The sequence below is a fragment of the Babylonia areolata genome, chromosome 29 (genome assembly GCF_041734735.1).
Source record: "Babylonia areolata isolate BAREFJ2019XMU chromosome 29, ASM4173473v1, whole genome shotgun sequence".
NCBI lineage: Eukaryota > Metazoa > Mollusca > Gastropoda > Neogastropoda > Buccinidae > Babylonia > Babylonia areolata.
Window position 1 is genome coordinate 8,786,016 of NC_134904.1, and position 22,500 is coordinate 8,808,515.

At 42.4% G+C, this 22,500-nt stretch overlaps 1 protein-coding gene and 1 non-coding gene across 3 annotated transcripts; one reads left to right on the plus strand and one right to left on the minus strand.

Moving 5' to 3' along the window:
* The first annotated feature begins 6,194 nt into the window (after nucleotides 1-6,194).
* Nucleotides 6,195-18,006, plus strand: LOC143274724 (PRKR-interacting protein 1 homolog). 2 transcript variants are annotated; one of them, XM_076578633.1, is made up of 6 exons: nucleotides 6,195-6,371; nucleotides 11,590-11,668; nucleotides 12,614-12,714; nucleotides 13,077-13,162; nucleotides 14,913-14,971; nucleotides 17,691-18,006. In XM_076578633.1, the coding sequence occupies exons 2-6, from the start codon at nucleotides 11,632-11,634 to the stop codon at nucleotides 17,822-17,824; spliced, it is 417 nt and encodes a 138-aa protein (XP_076434748.1). In that variant the 5' UTR covers nucleotides 6,195-6,371; nucleotides 11,590-11,631; the 3' UTR covers nucleotides 17,825-18,006. The 2 variants fall into 2 exon arrangements, with proteins under 2 accessions (XP_076434748.1, XP_076434747.1); XM_076578632.1 differs by lacking the exon at nucleotides 6,195-6,371 and adding an exon at nucleotides 9,125-9,441.
* Nucleotides 18,007-20,972: 2,966 nt separating this feature from the next.
* On the minus strand, nucleotides 20,973-21,046 carry Trnai-gau (transfer RNA isoleucine (anticodon GAU)). The gene has a single exon. It is a non-coding gene; the product is annotated as a tRNA-Ile (tRNA).
* Nucleotides 21,047-22,500: the final 1,454 nt, after the last annotated feature.

Sequence of the window (22,500 nt, forward strand, 5' to 3'; positions counted from 1 at the left end):
TTTAAATTTCTTAAAAATTGTAAGTCACTCTCCTTGGGGACAAGACTCTCTCGTAAGATCAAGATTCAAGAAATTTTCTTTTCTGCTCCGCCGACGTTTCTAAAGAAGCTGCGAATAATTGACAGTAAAGCTGTGAAACTGGCTTTAGGGGTACCCGTGCATACTAAGAAGACCTCAGAAGCCTATAAGTTTGCGGGTATTCTACCACTAGATGAAATCAGAAAATTAAGTTCTGCTAAATATATTGTGAGATGTACAGCAGTGGATGATTTTGAGGAATTAAATATTAGTTCTGATATTGATTTTCCAAAAAATGCACAAAATAATTCAAATCTACAAACCATTCGCACATATGTGTCAGATATTTTAAATTCTTCAGACATTGATTTGCATGATATGGCACCTCGTGTTCTGGTGCCACCTGTCCCTCCCTGGGAGTTAACAAAAGCAAACGTCAACATATGTGCCTCTGACACAACAAAAGGAGAATCTCCACATATAATAGCAGCATCTATCAGAATTGAATTAGAAGAAAATTTTGATTATCATTTAAAAGTTTACACAGATGGCTCGGTCCTGGATGATAGCAGTGCAGGATCTGCTTTTGTCATTCCTGACCTAAAAACAGAAAAATCATATTATTTAGGTAAGGGACATTCAATTTTTACAGCTGAATTGGTGGCCATCCTTATGGCTTTAAATCATCTTGTTGATATACCAATCATAGTAATTAATATCCTATTTTGTGTTGATTCTCAATCTGTCTTAAAAGGTTTGCTCCTTTTTGAGAATAATCAAAGAGAAGATTTATTTTTTGAAATTAGGTATTTATTGCACTCCCTATTTGTGAAGGGTACAAATGTTGATTTTTGTTGGATACCATCCCACACTGGATTCCGTTATAACGACCAAGCAGACAGGGCAGCAAAAAGGGGAGCAAAAAATCATATAGATAGTATAAAAGTATATTGCCCATTGTCATACAAGGAAATAAGCAATATACTAGAAAGAGACTTTTATAGGTGCTTGAATTCAAGTCTAAAACCTCGTCAGTTGACTCTCTCAGACTTTGGTCCGATTCGCAGACCAATTCTGAGCTTAGCTCTCAGACTATTATCAAATTCATTACGGACCAAGTATTGTTCTAATGTCAAGTGTATATGCTTTAGTAACCTGACAATTGAGCATATAATTTTTCACTGTAGCTTGATGAAGCCTTTTGTACACGAAAGTGTGTCTTCACAAGTGACTGAGAACGTTGATGTTTTTGACTTTTTGCATTCATTATCAGTTGTTTCGCTTGTCAGTTTAACGACTTCTCTCTTACGAAGTCCTTTAAGTAATTTCCTGTAACTGTATTTAGAGGTTGTTTTTTGTTGTTGTTTTTTCGTTTTTTGTTTTTTTGTTTTTTGTTTGTTTTTGTTTTTGTTTTGTTTTGTTTGTCTTCCAAATTTCACCCACATTTTTACCCTCATTTGCCCAGTTTCCCCCAACCCTCCATTCATCCACATCTCCCACCCCTTCTAACCGAAAATACTCAGATGTATTCATAAATACTTTAACAAAATGTCTTCAATCACCGATATGTGTGACGGGACATTAAACAAAAATTCCTCCTCCACACACACACACACACACACTCACGCTGACAGCATAACTTTTGTTTGCATCCTGTTTCCGTTGTCATACACTTTACCTGTACAGCTCCACCATCCCCACACCCTTCCCCAATCCCTCCGCTCCCCGTACACACACACACACACATACACACACACACACACACACACACACACACACACACACACACACACACACACACATACACACACACTCACGCTGACAGCATAACTTTTGTTTGCATCCTGTTTCCGTTGTCATACACTTTACCTGTACAGCTCCACCATCCCCACACCCTTCCCCAATCACCCCGCTCCCCGTACACACACACACACACACACACACACACACACACACACACACGACCCCAGTAAAAAATAATGACGACACTACTACTACTACTACTACTACTCATTCTACTACTGTTACTACTACCAATCACCCTGTTCGTGTTGAGCACATGAACCAGCCAAACTACTCAACAAATGTCACCATAGCCTGGATCCCTGATCACGATTTTGGACAAGAAGGCTGTTCGCTGACTTGCCAAAAACACTTTTCCTCGGACTGCTTTGAGCATTGTTTCACCGCATCGACGGGCGCCATAGCCGAATGGTTAAAGCGTTGGACTTTCGATCTGAGGGTCCCGGGTTCGAATCACGGTGACGGCTCTTGGTGGGTAAAGGGTGGAGATTTTTTACGATCTCCCAGTTCAACGTATGTGCAGACCTGTCAGTGCCTGAACCCCCTTCGTGTGTATACGCAAGCATAAGATCAAATACGCACGTTAAAGATCCTGTAATCCATGTCAGTATTCGGTGGGTTATGGAAACAAGAACATACCCAGCATGCACACCCCCGAAAGCGGAGTATGGCTGCCTACATGGCGGGGTAAAAACGGTCATACACGTAAAAAGCCCACTCGCGTATATACGAGTGAACGTGGGAGTTGAAGCCCACGAACGCAGAAGAAGAAGAAGTTTCACCACATGAAACTAACTGTGAATATCTTGACCATCTTGTTTTTTGATTGATTAATTGATATAGGATATAGAATACTTGATGTATACAATAAGAGAAATTCATTCATTGTGTAAGCTTCCAAAAGAATGCACATCAGTCGTTGTCATTCAATATGAATACATTAACTCTCTCCATACGAACAGCGAAAGAGACGACGTTAACAGCGTTTCATCCCAATTACCATCATCAAAATATTGCAAGCGGAAGGCTCTTATACTGAAGAGGTGAATGTGGACAAAGAATACCACAGTTCTGACGACGGAAGCTAAAGGTTGGGTCATTCAGACACCCACTGGACATCCGAGGAGTCTGTGTAGAGGAGAAGAGAGGACTGGCCGTACTGAGTGAGTTAAAGACATATTAGAAAAATCCAAACTGCTAAACGTCCCTTAGGCATTGGGACAGTGAAATCCATGTCCATAATCATATAAATGTGTCCAGGGCTACACATAGAAAGGCGGTACCCAGCCGTCCTCTCCTTGCCCTGGTTTAACATTACCCAGTGCAAGTCGGGTACCCATTCACGCCTGGGCAGAGTGAGAAAATTCGGCATAATGTGCCTTCCTCAACAACACAACACCATGCCGAAACAGGGCCTCGATCGAACTATGATCACTGGCGATCACTGGATCAGATATCCTAACAGATCCTGCCACAGAACATCTTTGGTTCGGTTCCTCAAGGAGGCGTCACTGCGTTCGGACAAAGCCATATTATACGCTAAACTACATCGACTATTGGCCGCCGTTCTTTCTCTGTCTCTGGACCTTGCAATTGGAATGAACTTCCTCTTTCGCTTCGTCAAGTCTCCACACTCAGCTCTTTCAAGTCTGGCCTTAAAACCCACCTCTTCCCAAAATAGCCTCCCTTGCCTGCCTCTTCCTTGTCTTCAGTTTCAAGTTTTAGAGTTATGCATGCGTGTGAATGACTGGTGCGAAATCGCTTTGATTTGTCTCTGCAAAAAATTCAGCGCTATATAAATACCATTATTATTATTACTATTATTTATCTGCTAGACAGATGCCTGACCAGCAGCATAACCCAACGCCCTTAATCAGGCCTGGAGTTTCAGTTTCAGTTTCAGTAGCTCAAGGAGGCGTCACTGCGTTCGGACAAATCCATATACGCTACACCACATCTGCCAAGCAGATGCCTGACCAGAAGCGTAACCCAACGCGCTTAGTCAGGCCTTGAGAAAAAAGAAAAAAAAGTGAATAAATGATAAATAAGCGTACATAAATAAGTAAATAAATAAATAAATAAAGGCCTGGAGTGCATGCGTTTATATTTGTGTGCCTGTCAGAGTGGATTTCTTCTGCGTAATTTTGCGAGAGAACAACCCTTTTTTGTCGATGTTCCTTTTCGATGCACTTTGTGTGTGTGTGTGTGTGTGTGTGTGTGAGTGAGTATGTATTGCACTGAATGGTGATCAGCAAGGGTTTAGTGTGCATGGCCCCATCAAAACAGAAAGCAGTGAGATGTCATCACCCTTTCCTCACATAGGCTTTCCTATTCACACTGTCCTCTTCTCTTCACTTGACAACGGGCCTATGGTCCGAAACGTCGTAAAAACAAAGAGGATTCAACTACCACCCAAAAGGTTGTGGGTTTTTTTGTAATCTTTAGTTTTTTGTCTTTGAAGAATCATGCAGTCATTTTTGTCTTCTTCACATGGAACCTGAGCTTATCGTCTCATCCGATTGACTGGACGCTCAGTTTGATTTTTCTGATCAAACGTGGGAGAAAGGGAGAGAGCAGGACCAAAGAGACAGTGTGGAATCGAACACAAACCCCCCACGGACGCTGTATCGGCAGATAAACGTCTCAGTTAAGCATTCCGCCACCTCCATCCTCATAAAAGACGTACAGTGTTTGAATGCCAAGTTGACGTAAGAGTGACGTGGAGTGATGGCCTAGAGGTAACGCGTCCGCATAGGAAGCGAGAGAATCTGAGCGCGCTGGTTCGAATCACGGCTCAGCCGCCGATATTTTCTCTCCCTCCACTGGACCTTGAGTGGTGGTCTGGACGATAGTCATTCGGATGAGACGATAAACCGAGGTCCCGTGTGCAGCATGCACTTAGCGCACGTAAAAGAACCCACGGCAACAAAAGGGTTGCTCCTGGCAAAATTCTGTAGAAAAATCCACTGCGATAGGAAAAAAAACAACAACAAAAAAAACAACAAAAAAACTGCACACAGGAAAAAATACAAAAAAATGGGTGGCGCTGTAGTGTAGCGACGCGCTCTCCCTGGGGAGAGCAGCCCGAATTTCACAGAGAGAAATCTGTTGTGATAAAAAGAAATACAAATACAAATATAAATACAACAACAGGTCTGATAGCAATCATACAGATTCAATCGTCAACGAAAGGGAGAAAGTTGATGGACTTGGTGGCTGATTTATCAGTTGACTGATTCACTGAGTGTTTATGAGCAAGGAGACAGACGCAGTCAAACCAAAAATAATGTAGGTGAGAAATAGAGATAGAAGGGGGCGAGGGGGCGGGCGTGTGGGGTGGAGGAGGCTCAGGTGTCTGGTGGCGGGCAGCTGTTATCAGATGATGCGGATGTCACCAACAACCACACCTGTTATCAGTCAGGTAATCTGGTGGACTTGCTGCATCCGGTAATCATCTTAATGTTACGCTCAGAGAGAGAGACAGAGAGACCGAGACAACGACAGTGACAAAGCTTTTAATGTCCATTCAGCGTGTTTTTCAGTATAGCATCCAGTCGTTGTCTGTCACGTTTATCATTAGTCTGTGTGTGTGTGTGTGTGTGTGTGTGTGTGTGTGTGTGTGTGTGTGTGTGTGTGTGCCTTTCTTAATTTCGTACCCCAAGGATGGGTGGAAAAAAAGGCATTTGTTTTATTGTATTTATCTTAATCGCCTGGGAAAAAAAGAGCTCTCTCCCTCTCTTTCTCTCTCTCTCCCTCGATCCCCCCCCCCCCCCCCTCGATCCCCCCCCCCCATCCCCCTCTCTTTCTCTGTACATCCGGATGTCAGCTTGGCTGTGATTGGTCCGTCACGGTGTAGGCAAAGCGCATGCCCAGTGGGAGGCTACACAAAAGTGTCAACGCACGGAATACAAAATGACGGATGCTCGTTTTGTGCAACCATAAAATATTTCATGGCTGAACAGTTTAGATATGTCGGTCCGATTTTGCTCCCGAACTAATTACTTATGTGTCTGCATGCACTCTCTTGTCCCGGATATTTTGTGAAACGTCAGTTTTACTGATTGACCGATTTTTCTTTTTTAACACAGATTATGGTGTGTGTGTGTGTGTGTGTGTGTGTGTGTGTCAGTGTGTGTGCATGTGTGTGTGTGTGTGTGTGTGTGTGCCGCGGTGTGTGTGTGTGTGTGTGTGTGTGTGTGTGTGTGTGTGTGTGTGTGCCGCGGTGTGTGTGTGTGTGTGTGTGTGTGTGTGTGTGTGTGTGTGTGGTTTGTTCGTACATCAGTCATGTTAAAAGGAGGAAGGTGGCAGAATGGTTAAGACGCTCAGCTGCCAATACAGAGAGTACTTGTAGCCGTGTGGGTGGGAATCCCGCCGCTCTCGCTCCGTTTCTCCTAAGTCTGAGTTAGACCGGCTGACTGGAAAATAAACGGACCGTCCAATCTGTTTCGAATGAGACGATAAATCGAGGTCCCGTGTGCAGTACGCACTTCAGTGGCGCCGGCCGCACTGAAAAACTGAAGAACCCATGGCAACTGACGAAAGTGTTATCCGTAAGCATGCACCGTGGGCTCAAGGCCTGACAAGCGCGTCAGTTCAGCGGCCGGTTGGGTTATGCTGCTATGGATAGCAGCAGCGCTTCAGGAAAGAACCGTCGTCCTACGCCTCGGAGATTGGATGTCTGCACCTTCTAAACTATCCATGGGACTGCCACAAGGGTCTCCGCTCTCTCCTGTCCTCTACAATGTCTACACGAAGGGCCTTGCAGACTTAAACAACAATGGAATCGCTCGGGTGCTCACCCTTGCGGATGATGGCCTGGTCTTTAAAACTTCGAAAGATGCTCAGGAAAGAACTAAAGCCGTCCAGAAACAACTAAACAATATTGCTCAATGGCGCAAAGACACAGGATCTTCCATCAATCCAGCGAAAGCCCAAACGTTGCTGTGCACCCTCAACAACAAAACCGCGAGCAAATCACCACCTTCTGTGTCATTCGATGGAATTCAAATTGAGAAAACTGAATGCCTACGCTACCTAGGAATACACTTCGACAGGATGCTGACCTTCAGAAAACATACGGAAAATACTGTTCTCAAATGCAAAAAGGGCCTTTCAGTCTTAAAAGCAATGGCAACCAAAGGAATTGAACAACGCCACCTCTTCCTGCTATACCAATCACTCGTCCTCAGTGTGATCGACTACGGACTTGGGCTAACAACACCGTCTCAAAGCAACCTCCTAAAATTAGAAAGAGTACAAAATGAAGCTATGAGGCTGATCCTTGGAACAACAAAAGACACGCCCACAGAAACCATGCGATACCTGCTTGACCTTCCTTCAGTGCAGGCCAGAAACAAGTTAGAAAAGGTCAAGACCTACTTCAAAGCATTAGAAAACCCTCAAAACCCACTGCATGACGCAGTCAAAAAACCAAAAGGCAGCCGTCTAGGACGAGGAAGATCATGGATGGGACAAGCAGAAGATACAATCCAGCTAGTATGCCGACTACAAGACCTGAAAGAAACAAAAGAATGGGAGAAAAAACCCAAAAACCTCAACCATCTATTCAACACAGTCATTTCACCCACTCTAGGAAGACATTGTCGGGAATGGCCAGAGGGTAAAACAGATGCGGAAGTGAAGCTACTCATAGAAGAAAACAGTAAAGAAGAGGACATCATCATATACACAGATGGCTCAGTCACCAAAGACCAGTCTGGCTGGGGATTCACTGCGAAACAAAATGGAAAAACAATTTGGGAAGAGAATGCTGCCTACAAAGTCACAACCTCCAGCCTAACGATGGAAGTTGAAGCCGTGACACATGCCCTCCAGTGGCTATCGTCCTTCCATACGCCCGGAAACCAACATGCCATGATTCTAACCGACTCAATGAACCTCATACAGAAAATTGAAAACGGAATGGGAAGCCCAGAGTGGCATAAGGCAATGCGCAACTTTCAGATTAAAAAACTCGCATAGTCATACTGCCCGGGACATGCAGGTGTTAAGGGAAATGAGCGAGCTGACAGACTTGCTGGTAACGCAACACCAACGAGCGGCCTGCATCTAGGAAAATCGGAAATCCTCAGAAAAGTCAAAGAATACCAAAAAGAACAGGTACAAGACCATCACACCATCGATCGCCTCAAAGAAATAAAAGCAGAGAGAGGGAGCGGCCGCAAGTCTAACATGAAAGGTAGAGCACGATGCTTTGCAAATCAAACAAATATCGGCATCATTTCCAAACCAACATTGCGCAAATTTCTTCAAACGGAACAGAGTCTCTGTGGGCCTTTCCAAATACAATAGACTGAGCAACACACTAGACGCCACGTTCTTGGCATCAGAGATCTTTTCCCATCCCTCTTGCGGCCAGTCAGTGGCAGCCTCTGTGCGTGTGTGTATGTGTGGGTCTGTGCTTTTGAGTGCGTTTATGAATGCGCGAGAGTGTAAGTGTACACAAGTGTCAGGAGAGATCTGTGTACGTGTGTGTGTTAGGGGAGGTGGGAGTGCGGCGGGAGGTGGGGTAGAGGATGAGGTATGTGAGTGTATGCATGCCTACACTGTGGGAGCAACAGAATATTGGAACGTATATATATATATATATATCTTTGTATATATGTGTGTGGGGTTGGGGGTGGGAGATATGGGCGTATGTGTGTGTGTGCTTGTACAAGTAAGTGTTCATCTCTGTGAGTGTGTGTTTGTGTGTGTGTGTGTGTGTGCTGTGGAAGCTGCGATTCGTAGACTAGAAATGAGTGTGTGGAGGAGGGGGGTGGAGGAGGTGCAAGGTAATGTGTGTGTGTGTGTGTTGGAGCTCATGTACGTTTATATGTATTTGACTGTACTTTCATATCTGTGAAACTGCATGTTTGGTGCTTTTCTGTTATGCATGTGTGGGTGTATGTGTGAATGTGTGTCTTCATATTTTACATTTATTCGCTTATTTATCACCATTGTTGTCTTATTTATTTATTTATTTATTTATTTTTTATTATTATCATTTTATTAGTATTACTATTATTATTACTACTACCTTTTTCTATATTATAATTATTATTCATTTATTTATTTATTTATGTAAGCTTATCTATTATTTATTCCCCCGTTTTTTGGGTTTTTGTTTTTGTTTTTTGTTTTTTTTCTCAAGGCCTGACTAAGCGCGTTGGGTTACGCTGCTGGTCAGGCATCTGCTTGGCAGATGTGGTGTAGCGTATATGGTTTGTCCGAACGCAGTGACGCCTCCTTGAGCTACTGAAACTGAAACTGAAACTGCTGTCAGGTATTTGCCTGGCAGATGTGGTGTAGCGTATATGGATTTGTCCGAATAGAGTGCTCCTTGAGAAACTGAAACTGCTTATTTACATTCTTTTCTCATGTAAAACGAACACAACACAGTTATTCAATTCTGTCCGTAACAGTACAAGCAATGAAAGCATGTGAAGCGCATCTCGACTTTCGCAACAAGGGAGAAGATTCTCACATACCAGTGATTTCCCTTTACGTATTGCTAAAATGGCGTCGAAAACTGAAAAGCAAGATGGTGAGGCTGTTTCTGTTGCTAAAACTCCAGCCGAGTTACAGCGGATGCGATTAGAAAAACTCATGAAAAATCCGGTAAGTTTTTGTGTTGCTGTTGTGTGCTTGTTTCTTTTAGACGGTTTTACTCTCAGGCTGTACGTCACCCATTATTTAGGGACACTGCAAAATTCTGAAAAAAAAGAAGAAAGAAAGAAGTAATGTTGCTGACTCTTGTGCCTTTCAATGCTATTTTGCAAAGTGACCGTGCAAAAGTATCCTTTTTTAAAAAGTTTTTTCTTTAAAATTGAAAACAGATTGCAGCATTTTGAAGACTGCAGGCTGCAGCAGTTTATTTTAACGCACATCGGGACATGCCTTCGGAACATCATGAACATTTCATTCAGATTCTTCCCAACAGTTTCAGTTTCAGTAGCTCAGTTTCAGTTTCAGTAGCTCAAGGAGGCGTCACTGCGTTCGGACAAATCCATATACGCTACACCACATCTGCCAAGCAGATGCCTGACCAGCAGCGTAACCCAACGCGCTTAGTCAGGCCTTGAGAAAAAAAAAATATATATATATATAAGCTTACATAAATAAAATAGATAAATAAATAATAATTATGATATAAAAAAAAAGTAGTAGTAATGAAAATAATAAAATAATAATAATAATGATAAATAAATAATTAAATAAATAAGACAACAATGATGATAAATAAGCAAATAAATGTAAAACATGAAGACACACATTCACACATACACCCACACATGCATAACAGATATGCACCAAACACGCAGTTTCACAGATATGAAAGCACAGTCAAATAGATATAAACGTACATGAGCTCACACACACACACACACACACACACACCACACATTACCCTGCACCTCATCTACCCCCCTCCTCCACACACTCGCAAATTTCTTCAAAATGGAGCAGAGTCTCTGTGGGCTTTTCCAGATACAATAGACTGAGCAACACACTAGACGCCACGTTCTTGGCATCAGAGATCTTTTCCCATCCCTCTTGCGGCCAATCAGTGGCAGCCTCTGTGTGTGTTTGTGTGTATGTGTGGGTCTGTTTTTGTTTGGGTTTTTTTGTTTTTTTTTTTTAGTGCGTTTGTGCATGCGTGAGAGTGTAGGTGTACACAAGTGTCAGGAGAGTTCTGTGCATGTGTGTGTGTGTGTGTGAGGGGGAGGTGGGGGTGAGGGAGGAGGTGGGGTAGAGGATGAGGCATGTGAGTGTATGCACGCCTACACTGTGGGAGCAACAGGATATTGGAACGTATATATTATATATATATATATATCTTTGTATACATGTGTGTGGGGTTGGGGGTGGGAGATATGGGCGTGTGTGTGTGTGCTTGTACAAGTAAGCGTTCATCTCTGTGTGTGTGTGCGTGTTTGTGTGTGGGTGTGTGTGTGTGTGTGCCATGAAATCTGTGATACATAGACTAGAAATCAGTAGCTCAAGGAGGCGTCACTGCATTCGGACAAATCCATATACGCTACACCACATCTGCCAAGCAGATGCCTGACCAGCAGCGTAACCCAACGCGCTTAGTCAGGCCTTGAGTTCCCACCAACAGAGATTGAAAGCCTCTTCTAATTGAAATATAAGAAGTGGTACAGCTACAAGCCCCTTAAACAGATGCCTTCATTGCAAGGGCATCTATCCATCTGCAGTGTTAAAAAAAAAAAGTTTCTTTTTTACCCCTCGCATTCGGTTAACTTGTCTTATGTAATTGTATCATGTAAAATGTATCCATGGACTAGCAAGGTAGGAAATAACTTACTTATAAGAAATGGAGAGACAACAGAAAAAAGAAGAAAAGGCCAGAAACAAAGAGATCGATAGAACAGAGGAAATTTCTTGCGCAGAATTTTGAGGAAGGAATATTATTGATAATGAAAGACTAAGACTAAGAGTGAGCCCTCTGCATTCCATGGGGGAGGTAGGGGAAGGGACAGTGAATCTTAGTGAAGTTAACTTACTCTGTTTCACTGCTACCTGTTTAGAACATGATATTGTCTTGTTTAACATGTGTCGTGTATTATTTTAATGGTACTCAGTGTTAGCACATTAGAACATGATATTTTATTGTTCAACATGTGTTTTATGCTATTTCACTATGACCACATTATGACATCATATGTGTGTGTGTGTGTGTGTGTGTGTGTGTGTGTGTGTGTGTGTGTGTGTGGTCTGGTTCAACATATGTTTGTTGTGTTCCAGGCCAAGCCAGTGTATATTCCAGATCCTTCGAAGGCAGCAAAGATGAAGGAACCTCCTGAGTTCATCAGAAACGTGTGGGGTCAGTATTTTTAACTGTGATAAACCTCTTATCACACAGGAGCTGCAGCATGTTCAGTTTTTGCTTTTCCATTTCTTAACCACTGCAGGGGTCATACAGGTTTCAACAGCTAAAAAAAAACAACCCCAAAACACTGAAAAATATTACATGCCTTTTCCCTTATTTTAAATTTTTTTTCTTTTAATTTCCCATTTTTGTCTTATCTACTTTTTTGAAGGGAGGTGTGGGTGGGGCGTGGGGGGCAGTGGCATGCCCCAGAACCTGGGACATTGTGATTTTGTTCACTAAATTTCAGTTATGATGAATAATGATGGGGGTGATGAAGATGCTGCTGTTCAGTGTTGGGATCCATTTAGCTGTGGGACTACATGACAAAGGTATACCCATCTGTTGTATCCTGGGTTGTGAGATGCAGACACATGCAGTGTTGGTCAGGATATTTGAGCAACACTACCAAAGCTGTATACTATCCATGAAGTGAGTGACACTCAACTGTGTGGTCCTAGTCTTTCCATTATGAACCAACAGCACAATCAACTCTGGGTAAAAGCCAGTCATGGACCAGAAAACCTCACCTCTTGCAGAGCTCGAACCCAAGGCCTTCAAGTTGTTTGTCTGTGATACTGACCACTTTGCTATGTTGGCTGGCATTATTATTATTATTGTTATATGTGTATTTGTTACATAGGTATATATGTAATGTTATATATAATATTGGAACTATCCAGGCTGGTACATACATATATTTTAGTTATGATATTAAGAATGGAAGTCTGAACTATCCTGACATGTCAGTTTTGGCGTATTGTATCCAGGCCTGACTAAGCATGTTGGGTTACGCTGCTGGTCAGGCATCTGCTTGGCAGATGTGGTGTAGTGTATATGGATTTGTCCGAATGCAGTGATGCCTCCTGCTGTATATGAACTGAAATGAACTGTGTTCAGGGTCCAGTGCAGGAGCGGGCAGTGGAGACTTCCATGTGTACAGAGGTGTTCGCCGTCGTGAGTACGCTCGGCAGAAGTTCACCAATGAAATCACACAGAAGGTGAGTCATGCAATGAAACATACCTGTGATAGTAGAATGGAACATACATGCCCATACACACACACACACATACACGCACATGCACACTGTATGTGCATAGTATGTGGCATATATATTCTTTACGTTATTCTATTTCATCTTTTTGTTCTCATTTTATTCATTGAAAATTTTTTTAAAATAAATTATTGGAAGGTTTGTTTAATTGAAGGTATCTTTTACGGTTTACGTGCACTTGTTTTTCCTCCACTGTCGTGTTGTCTAAACTATATATGTTTGAAGGCCAAAAATTGAACATTTCCACATTGAGGCTGTCATGTGAGTGAATCAAATTGGTGTGGCTGTGCTGTGGGGGGTGGTTGCAGCTGACAGCGGAGCAGGAGTACCACAGGAAAGTGGAGGAGAACAAGAAAGCTGCTGAGGAAAGGACGGCCAAGAAACGTGCCAAAAGGTCAGGTCACTGGCCCCTCTGTGCCCTGTGTGTGTGTGTGGAGGGGGGTGGGGGGGGGGGGTTGCCTATTGTCAAAGTCAATATTTTGTTTCATGATGGTAAACTGAATAAGCAACAGTTGCATTTTTTTACATCGAGCCATCAATGAAAAAATGGAAAAAATAAAAAGGAGAGAGAGAGAGAGAGGGTGTGTGTGTGTGTGAAGCAACAGCAACAAAAACAACAAAAAATGCATATATATGTGTGTGTGTGTGTGTGTGTGTGTGTGTGTGTGTATACAAGAATAGTGTAATAAATAATATGATAGTGTGATAATGAAATACACGGTTGCCACAGTTGCATATTTATTTCACATGTGTACACACACACACACACACACACACACACACACACATACATACACACACACATATCTATCTATCTATCTATCTATATATATATACACACACACACACATACATACACACACACACATGAAAATAAACACACTATCTGACTCTGTGTGGCAGTGTGTGTATGTGTGACCGTGACACTGTGTATGTGCAAAATGTCACTGTCCCCTGTGTGCCCTGTTTGTGTGAAGCTCTGTGTGTTTGTGTGTGTGTGTGTGTGTGTGTGTGCGTGCATGCTTTCACACACTCATGTGTTTTTGTGAGTTTTACAAGTGATTTCATTATACCTGTCTACAGTGAAGAGTGTAGATTGATTTATTTTATTACTTCATCATCAGTCAGTCAGTTTTGAGAATATAGAGCGATTTGAGCTGTAATTAAGAAAAAGAGAGCCGAATAATCGTGCATAATTATTATTGTTATTAATTATGTGTTGACTTATTTTGAAAAAAAACCCTCAATATTTGTCTATGTGTGTGTGTGTGTGTGTGTGTGTGTGTTTAATTTTCATGAACTTATGTAAAGATACAAGGAACACACGTTTTTTGTTGTTGTTTCCCCCCAATTGTGCCACTGAAAAAGTTGGCAATTGATGGGAGATAACCCCCTCCATGGTAGAACTACTCCAGTTAGTCTCCCTTACACTGTGAATTTCAAAAGGAAATAATGCAATTTAAAGTTGATAATAATTGTTTCATATACCTATATGTATCAAACAAAACTATATTGTTATCACACAGAACGTTTCTTTGAAATTTTGCTCTATGATATACTGTTAACCCTTGCTGTGTGAAACTGTGATATCAGTGGACTATGATTCAAGTTTAAAACCCATGGAAAAGCCCTTTATTGTCAGTTTTAAGTTGGTTTTGAAATTCTTTCTATCTCTCTCTCTCTCTTTCCATTTGATTCCACTTTTAGCGGAAAGACATTCAGTTGAAGAACACACACACACACACACACACACACACACACACACACACACAGAGGAAAAGGAACCAATTTCTACTATGGAAACCTAAGTACCAACACACAGACAAATTTTACTTTTATTTTTTTCTTGCAATAAAGCAGCATGTTTAGAGATGAAACTTCTCGATAATTCTTGATTGTAATCTTCTCAACTTAAAGCACACGTCATGATAATTTCAGCATCTATAATTCTGAACTTAGATATAGCATCTGTGATTATTAACTAAAAGCATCTATAATTCTTGATGAACTCAGTAGATATTGTTTAAAGCATCTCTAACTCCTGAATAACTTGAAGAAAGTATAAAGCATTTATAACTCCTGATTAAGTTGATGGATAGAGTACGTATTATCATTGATTTTTTTTTCTTCTTTTTTTCTGGCAGGCAGAAGAAGAAGGAGAAGATGAAGAACAAAAAGATGAAGAAGGAAGAAGTGAAGACAGGTATTGTGATGATTGTCCCTCTTGTTCGCCCCTTTCCTTCCCTCTGAGCAATATGTCTGCAGAAAGGGCAGATGGGTCAGTTATACTGTCACCACTGACTGCTGACACTCCAGTGTGTGTGTTCATTTGTGTGGATGCAATGTGGAATGTGATTCACATTAATTAACGCTTAAAACCCTAGTCATATGAACACAGATGTCATACGCTGAAAGCTGTACACAAATCTTTCATGGCACCATGCAGCACATTACAGCACCACACACCCTGTGCATGTGCAGTTCATAGTGACCTTAGTAGTCCGTGCAACTAGTGTTAACCCCTTGACTGCTGCTAAGTATGCTCTTCAATGAAGGGATGTCACCTTACTGAGTTCAGACAGAGCTGACAGGTCAGGATGTCAGTGAAGGGCTGTCACCTTACTGAGATCAGACAGAGCTTACAGGTCAGGATGTCAGTGAAGGGCTGTCACCTCACTGAGATCAGACAGAGCTTACAGGTCAGGATGTCAGTGAAGGGCTGTCACCTCACTGAGATCAGACAGAGCTTACAGGTCAGGATGTCAGTGAAGGGCTGTCACCTTACTGAGATCAGACAGAGCTTACAGGTCAGGATGTCAGTGAAGGGCTGTAACCTGACTGAGATCAGACAGAGCTTACCAGTCAGGATGTCAGTGAAGGGCTGTAACCTGACTGAGATTGGACAGAGCTTACAGGTCAGGATGTCAGTGAAGGGCTGTCACTTCACTGAAATCAGACAGAGCTTACAGGTCAAGATGTCAGTGAAGGGCTGTCACCTCACTGAGATCAGACAGAGCTTACAGGTCAGGATGTCAGTGAAGGGCTGTCACCTCACTGATATAAGACAGAGCTTACAGGTCAGGGTGTCAGTGAAGGGCTGTCAGCTTACTGAGATAAGACAGAGCTTACAGGTCAAGAAGTTAGTGAAAGGCTGTCACCTCACTGATATAAGACAGAGATTACAGGTCAGGAAGCAGTGAAGGGCTGTCACCTCACTGATAAGACAGAGCTTACTTGTCTGGCAGTCATCTTTATTTCCTGACCCTGTGCTCCTTAGTAAGTACTTTTTTTTTCTTTTCTTTTTTTCTTCCAATTTTTCTCCAGCTGTCATTTTGTTGACGTGTGTTGTTGCATGTTACCACATCTACCAACTTCTCACTTGTTTGAACAGTTGGGCCAAAAGTAAACCCAGATAGCAGTTGATGGGCAGATAAGTAGTGATAAGCACACGAAGTGTAGTTAATGCACTGAAACTGATGGTACACTGATATCATTTTGTCAGGGTTCAACAGTCAGAGGGTTAAGTTAATGAGCTCACACTCACACTCTCATACTCACAGTCTCGCACTCACACTCTCATATTCACAGTCTCACACTCACAGTCTCACACTCTCACTCACACCCTCATACTCACAGTCTCTCTCTCACTCACACTCTCATACTCAGACTCTCATACTCTCACATTCACACTCTCACACTCACACTCTCATACTCACACTCTCAAACACACACTCTCACACTCACACTCTCACACTCACACTCTCACACTCACAGTCTCACAGTCTCACTCTCACAGTCTCGAACTGACAGCCTCACACTCTCATACTTACAGTCTTACACTCTCACACTCACAGTCTCACACTCTCAGTCTTACACTCTCACACTCACAGTCTCACACTCTCATACTCACACTCTAACACTCACACTCACACTTGGTCTCACACTCTCACACCCACATTCTCACACTCATACTCACACACTGTCACACTCTCACACTCATACTCTCACACTCACTCTCATATTCAGTCTCACACTCACAGTCTCACACTCTCACTCACACCCTCATACTCAGTCTCTCTCTCACTCACACTCTCATACTCACAGTCTCACACTCACAGTCTCACACTCTCACTCACACTCTCACTCACACCCTCATACTCACAGTCTCTCTCTCTCTCTCTCTCACTTACACTCTCATACTCAGACTCTCATACTCTCACACTCACACTCTCACACTCACACTCTCATACTCACACTCTCAAACACACACTCTCACACTCACACTCTCACACTCACACTCTCACACTCACAGTCTCACAGTCTCACTCTCACAGTCTCGAACTGACAGTTTCACACTCTCATACTTACAGTCTTACACTCTCACACTCACAGTCTCACACTCTCATACTCACACTCTAACACTCACACTTAGTCTCACACTCTCACACCCACACTCTCACACTCATACTCACACACTGTCACACTCTCACACTCATACTCTCACACTCACAGTCTCGCACTCACACTCTCATATTCACAGTCTCACACTCACAGTCTCACACTCTCACTCACACCCTCATACTCACAGTCTCTCTCTCACTCACACTCTCATACTCAGACTCTCATACTCTCACATTCACACTCTCGCACTCACACTCTCATACTCACACTCTCACAGTCTCACACTCACAGTCTTGAACTGACAGTCTCACACTCTCATACTTACAGTCTTACACTCTCACACTCAGTCTTACACTCTCACACCCATACTCTCACACTCATACTGACACACTGTCACACTCTCACACTCATTCTCTCACACTCACACTCTCAAGCTCTTACACACTCACAGTCTCACACACACTCACTCCCTCACACTCACACTCTCACAGTCTCAGACTGGTTTTTCCATTTGATTTCAGACGAAAGTTCAGGATCAGAGGAAGAGGCAGAAAAAGAGAAGAAGAAAGAGAAGGAGAGAGCTGCTGAAGACGAAGATAAAAGCAACAGTGACGAAAGAAGCAACACAGACACAGACACCAAGGATGAAAGTTAACTGGAAAAAAAAAAAAAATGTGTGTTTGTGTCTGTGTTTCGTGTGTGTGTGTATGTGTGTGTGTGTGTGTGTGTGAAGGAGCATGTGTTTTTTAAAAATGATGGACAAAAGAGAGTCCATGTTACATGTTCCCCTGTGTTTGAAATAAATGTACAACAGGTGTATATTAAACATAAAATGTTCTTTGTGTTCACTGGTGTTCTTTTTTATGTGTCTGACAAACAAACAACAAAGCAAAGGTTGGTTTTAGTTTTACCTTTGGCTCCTTTACATAAAAACAAAAAAAACAAACAAACAAGTTCTTTTTGTCTTCTCAGTGTACTGATGGGAAAAAATGATGAGGACCACGTATTCATGTATTGTTTTATATTTGGTCACAACAGAGTTCTCTGTTAAAATCGGCAGCTTTCCGCAAGGGGAGCATGTCACTTCAGTGCAGGGCCACCCTTTTTTCTTATCAAAGTGGATTTTTTCTACAGAATTTTGCCATGAACAACCCTTCTGTTGCCTTGGGTTCTTTTATGTGCACTGAGTGCAAGCTACTCACGGGATCTCACTTTGTAGTCTCTTCCTGATGTATGCCCCCCCCCAACCCCTCTTTCCTCCCTGTCTGTTAAGACAATGATGTTCAGGTTTCTGAAGTTAGTGATGAGTGGTATGCCTGTTAAGACATTGTCGCTCAGGTTTCTGAAGTCAGTGATGAGTGGTATGCCTGTTAAGACAATGTTGTTCAGGTTTCTGAAGTTAGTGATGAGTGGTATGCCTGTTAAGACATTGTCGCTCAGGTTTCTGAAGTCAGTGATGAGTGGTATGCCTGTTAAGACAATGTTGTTCAGGTTTCTGAAGTTAGTGATGAGTGGTATGCCTGTTAAGACAATGTTGTTCAGGTTTCTGAAGTTAGTGATGAGTGGTATGCCTGTTAAGACAATGTTGTTCAGGTTTCTGAAGTTAGTGATGAATGGTATGTTGGTGTCTTCATAACCTCGCATAACACACGTTTCAGAATGGTCAGAAACAATATTTGACTCATACACACACACACACACACACACACACACACACATATACATGCAAATGTATAGATATATGTGTGTGTGTGTAGTCACCTTCACTGGACTCGACTATTCCTCTGTGCATGTATTTGACATTAGAATGATAGCTGTGTCTGACTATGACCATCAAAACAGCAGTGGAGGGTAACTGCTGTCCCGACTATCTGGGCTAGAATTTGATTATAGTGGGGAGCGTCTTGCCCCAAGTTACACACCCCCACTCTCTCAGCCAAGAGGATTTTAGGACAGTCAGCATTGAGATGGTCTGGATATGCCAGCTAGCCCCCAAGATATCGGGGACTATGCTCTAATAGTATATGAATTAATCAGATTGCCAACATGGTCCTATGAGGTGCTCTGTCACAACTGGTTAGGTTTTAGACTTGTGATCCAATGTTCACCAGTGATCAGGGTTCTAGGCCTTGTTTCGGAGTGGTGTTGTGTCCTTGGGGAAGGCATTTTACTCCGATTTTCCACACACCACTTAGGTTAACCTGTGTGGAGCCCTAGACACTGTGGATGTGAGTTCACTGCCCTGTTGACTGTAAAAGGCTGTGGCACCTCTATAAGCCTTTTTGGCTTCTCACTGCTGGAAAACAACACAGAAATGAAATCTTCTCTCTCCCCCTCCCCATCCCCCTATTTTGGATATATGGTAATAATTTATTTTTACACATTAGATACAGTTAGTCTTTTACAAACCATATATCTTTATCCAGTTTTTCAGAACAGTAAACTTACCACTTAAAACATTGGAACAGATAAATATGTAGTTATATATATATATATATATATATAGAGAGAGAGAGAGAGAGAGAGAGAGAGAGAGAGAGATTTGTATATATGTGTGTGTGAGTGTGTGGGGGGGGAGGGGTGTGTGGGGGTGGGGGTGGGGGGGGCAGTGCAGGGGAGGGGGGATGACCTGTATGTAATTAACATATGATTATAACAAACCATTTTGGTTGAGTTGGTTTCAGTTTAATTTTTCTCAAGGAGGCATCACTGTGTTGGGACAAAAAAAAAAAAAAAAAATCTACATACACTACACCACTTTTGCTGGGCAGATGCTTGCCCAGTAGCATAACCCAACATGCTTCGTCAGGCCTTGAGTGCTTGCATGCAAATTATCATAGTGAATTTCTTTTAGTTTTACAAAACTTTGCCAGAGGAGAACACCATATTGCCATAGGTTCTTTTTCAGTCTGCCAAATGCATGCAGTACTCGGAACCTCAGTTTATCATCTTATCCTTCTTCTTCTTCTGCGTTCACTCGTATGCACATGAGTGGGCTTTTACGTGTATGACCGTTTTTACCCCGCCATGTAGGCAGCCATACTCCGTTTTCGGGGCTGTGCATGCCAGGCTGGGTATGTTCTTGTTTCCATAACCCACCGAACGCTGACATGGATTACAGGATCTTTAACGTGCATATTTGATCTTCTGATTGCATATACACACGAAGGTGGTTCAGGCACTAGCAGGTCTGCACATATGTTGACCTGGGAGATCGTAAAAATCTCCACCCTTTACCCACCAGGCGCCGTCACCATGATTCGAACCCGGGACCCTCAGATTGACAGTCCAACACTTTAACCACTCAGCTATTGCGCCCGTCATGATCTTATCCGAATGACTAGATACTCAGTTTGGTTTTCCAGTCAAACTTGGGGTAAATCATTTTAAAATAAAAAATAATAAACGAAATGAAATAAGTAAAGTAAAATAGAATGAATAGATTGTTTTTATTTCCTAGTTTCAGTTTCAGTAGCTCAAGGAGGCGTCACTGCGTTTGGACAAATCCATATACGCTACACCACATCTGCCAAGCAGATGCCTGACCAGCAGCGTAACCCAATGCGCTTAGTCAGGCCTTGAGAAAAAAAGAAGAAGATAAATACATTAAAAAAAAAGAACTACTACTAATAATATGTATAAGGCGCAAAAACTGGATGAAGTCAACTATAAGCGTACAAAAAAAATTAAATTTAAATAAATAAATAGATAAATAATAATAATTAAAAAAAAAAAAAATAAATAATAATAATAAAAAAAAATAATAATAATAATAATAAACATTCAGGGGAAAAAAAATTGTGTGGCCCACATGGGGGTCGAACCCACGACCTCCGCGTTATCAGCACGGCGCTCTAACCAACTGAGCTAATGGGCCTCCACGCGCAATAGAAGAAATTTAGAAATCTTGTACCTGACGCCAGGAATAATATGTCAAAAGTAACAATTACATGTTATTATTATTTTGATCATCTTTCAGTAGCGATGTTTTACGTCCTCGTCACTGAACAATACGGAGACACAGTTGTTAACTTGTCGCCATGTTCTGTGTTTCCCATGAACTGTTCGCCTTCATTGTCTCTGTGTCACTCTCTCGGTCTCTCGATCGTTCTCTCCCGATCTTACGAACACCATACTGTACCTGTATGCCATATGTGTGTGCTTTTGTTGTTGTTTTTTGTTTTTGTTTTTGTTTTTTGCTCTTTTTTTTTAGGGGGAGGGGGAGGGGGTTGTTGATTTTTTGACTCACTTGTGTAAACAAAGTGAGTCTATGTTTTAACCCGGTGTTCGGTTGTCTTTGTGTCTGTGTCTGTGTGTCCGTAGTAAACTTTAACATTGACATTTTCTCTGCAAATACTTTGTCGAACACGCGGGTTTCGAATCTGCTTAGGACTTTTCTTCTTCTTTTTTTTTTTTTTTTTTAAACAGAACACATTTTAACGATTAGATTTTTATTTTTATTTTTAAGTGTATCATAAGTGAGTCTTGAAGGCCTTGCCTCTCTTGTTGTTGTTGTTGCTTTTTTCTGTGTTTTTTTATTTTTATTTATTTTATTTTATTATGGAACCTGTCTGTCTGTCTGTCTCTCTTTCACCACAATGTTTTTTTGTTTTTTTTAATTATTTTTTTTAATTTATTCAAAAATAATTGTTCGTTGAAAATACTAAACGACATTTTTGTTGTTGCTCTTGTCATGGACGGTCACACATATCAGATGAAAGCGATAGTGTGTGTGTTTACGGGGGGGGGGGGGGGGGGGGGGGGAAGGGCAGGGTGTAGGGGTCGGGGGGGGGGGGGGGGGCAAAGACGGCATAGTGAAGATCGAGGACAAAGAGAGAGAGAGAGGAGACATAGGGGTGGGTGGGGAGGGGGCCCGGAGGAAGGGGGGGGGGGGGAAGAGTGGAAAGTAGGACACAGTCCAATACTCAGTGTTATGCACTGTGGGGTGCATTGTGCCCACCACCCAGCCTGCCTGGTCTGTCGTGTCACTCAGTCCTACTGTACGTTGTCACGGCGTTGGGGAAAGGTTTGAATGTTTGAATTTTGCTGGAGTGGGTTGATTTATTCATGGGGCAGGGGGGTGGAGTGTGTGTTTGTGTGTGTGTGTGCGGCAGGGGGGTGGAGTGTGTGTGTGTGTGTGTGTGTGTGTGTGTGTGTGCGTGTGTGTGTGTGTGTGTGTGTGTGTGTGTACTGTATGTGTGTATGTGCGCGCGCGTGTGTGCCGCCGGGGTGTGTGTGTGTGTGTGTGTGAGTGAGTGAGTGTGTGTGTCGTGCGTGCGTGTGTGGTGTAGTGTGTGTGTGTGTATGTCGTGCGTGCGTGCGTGTATATGT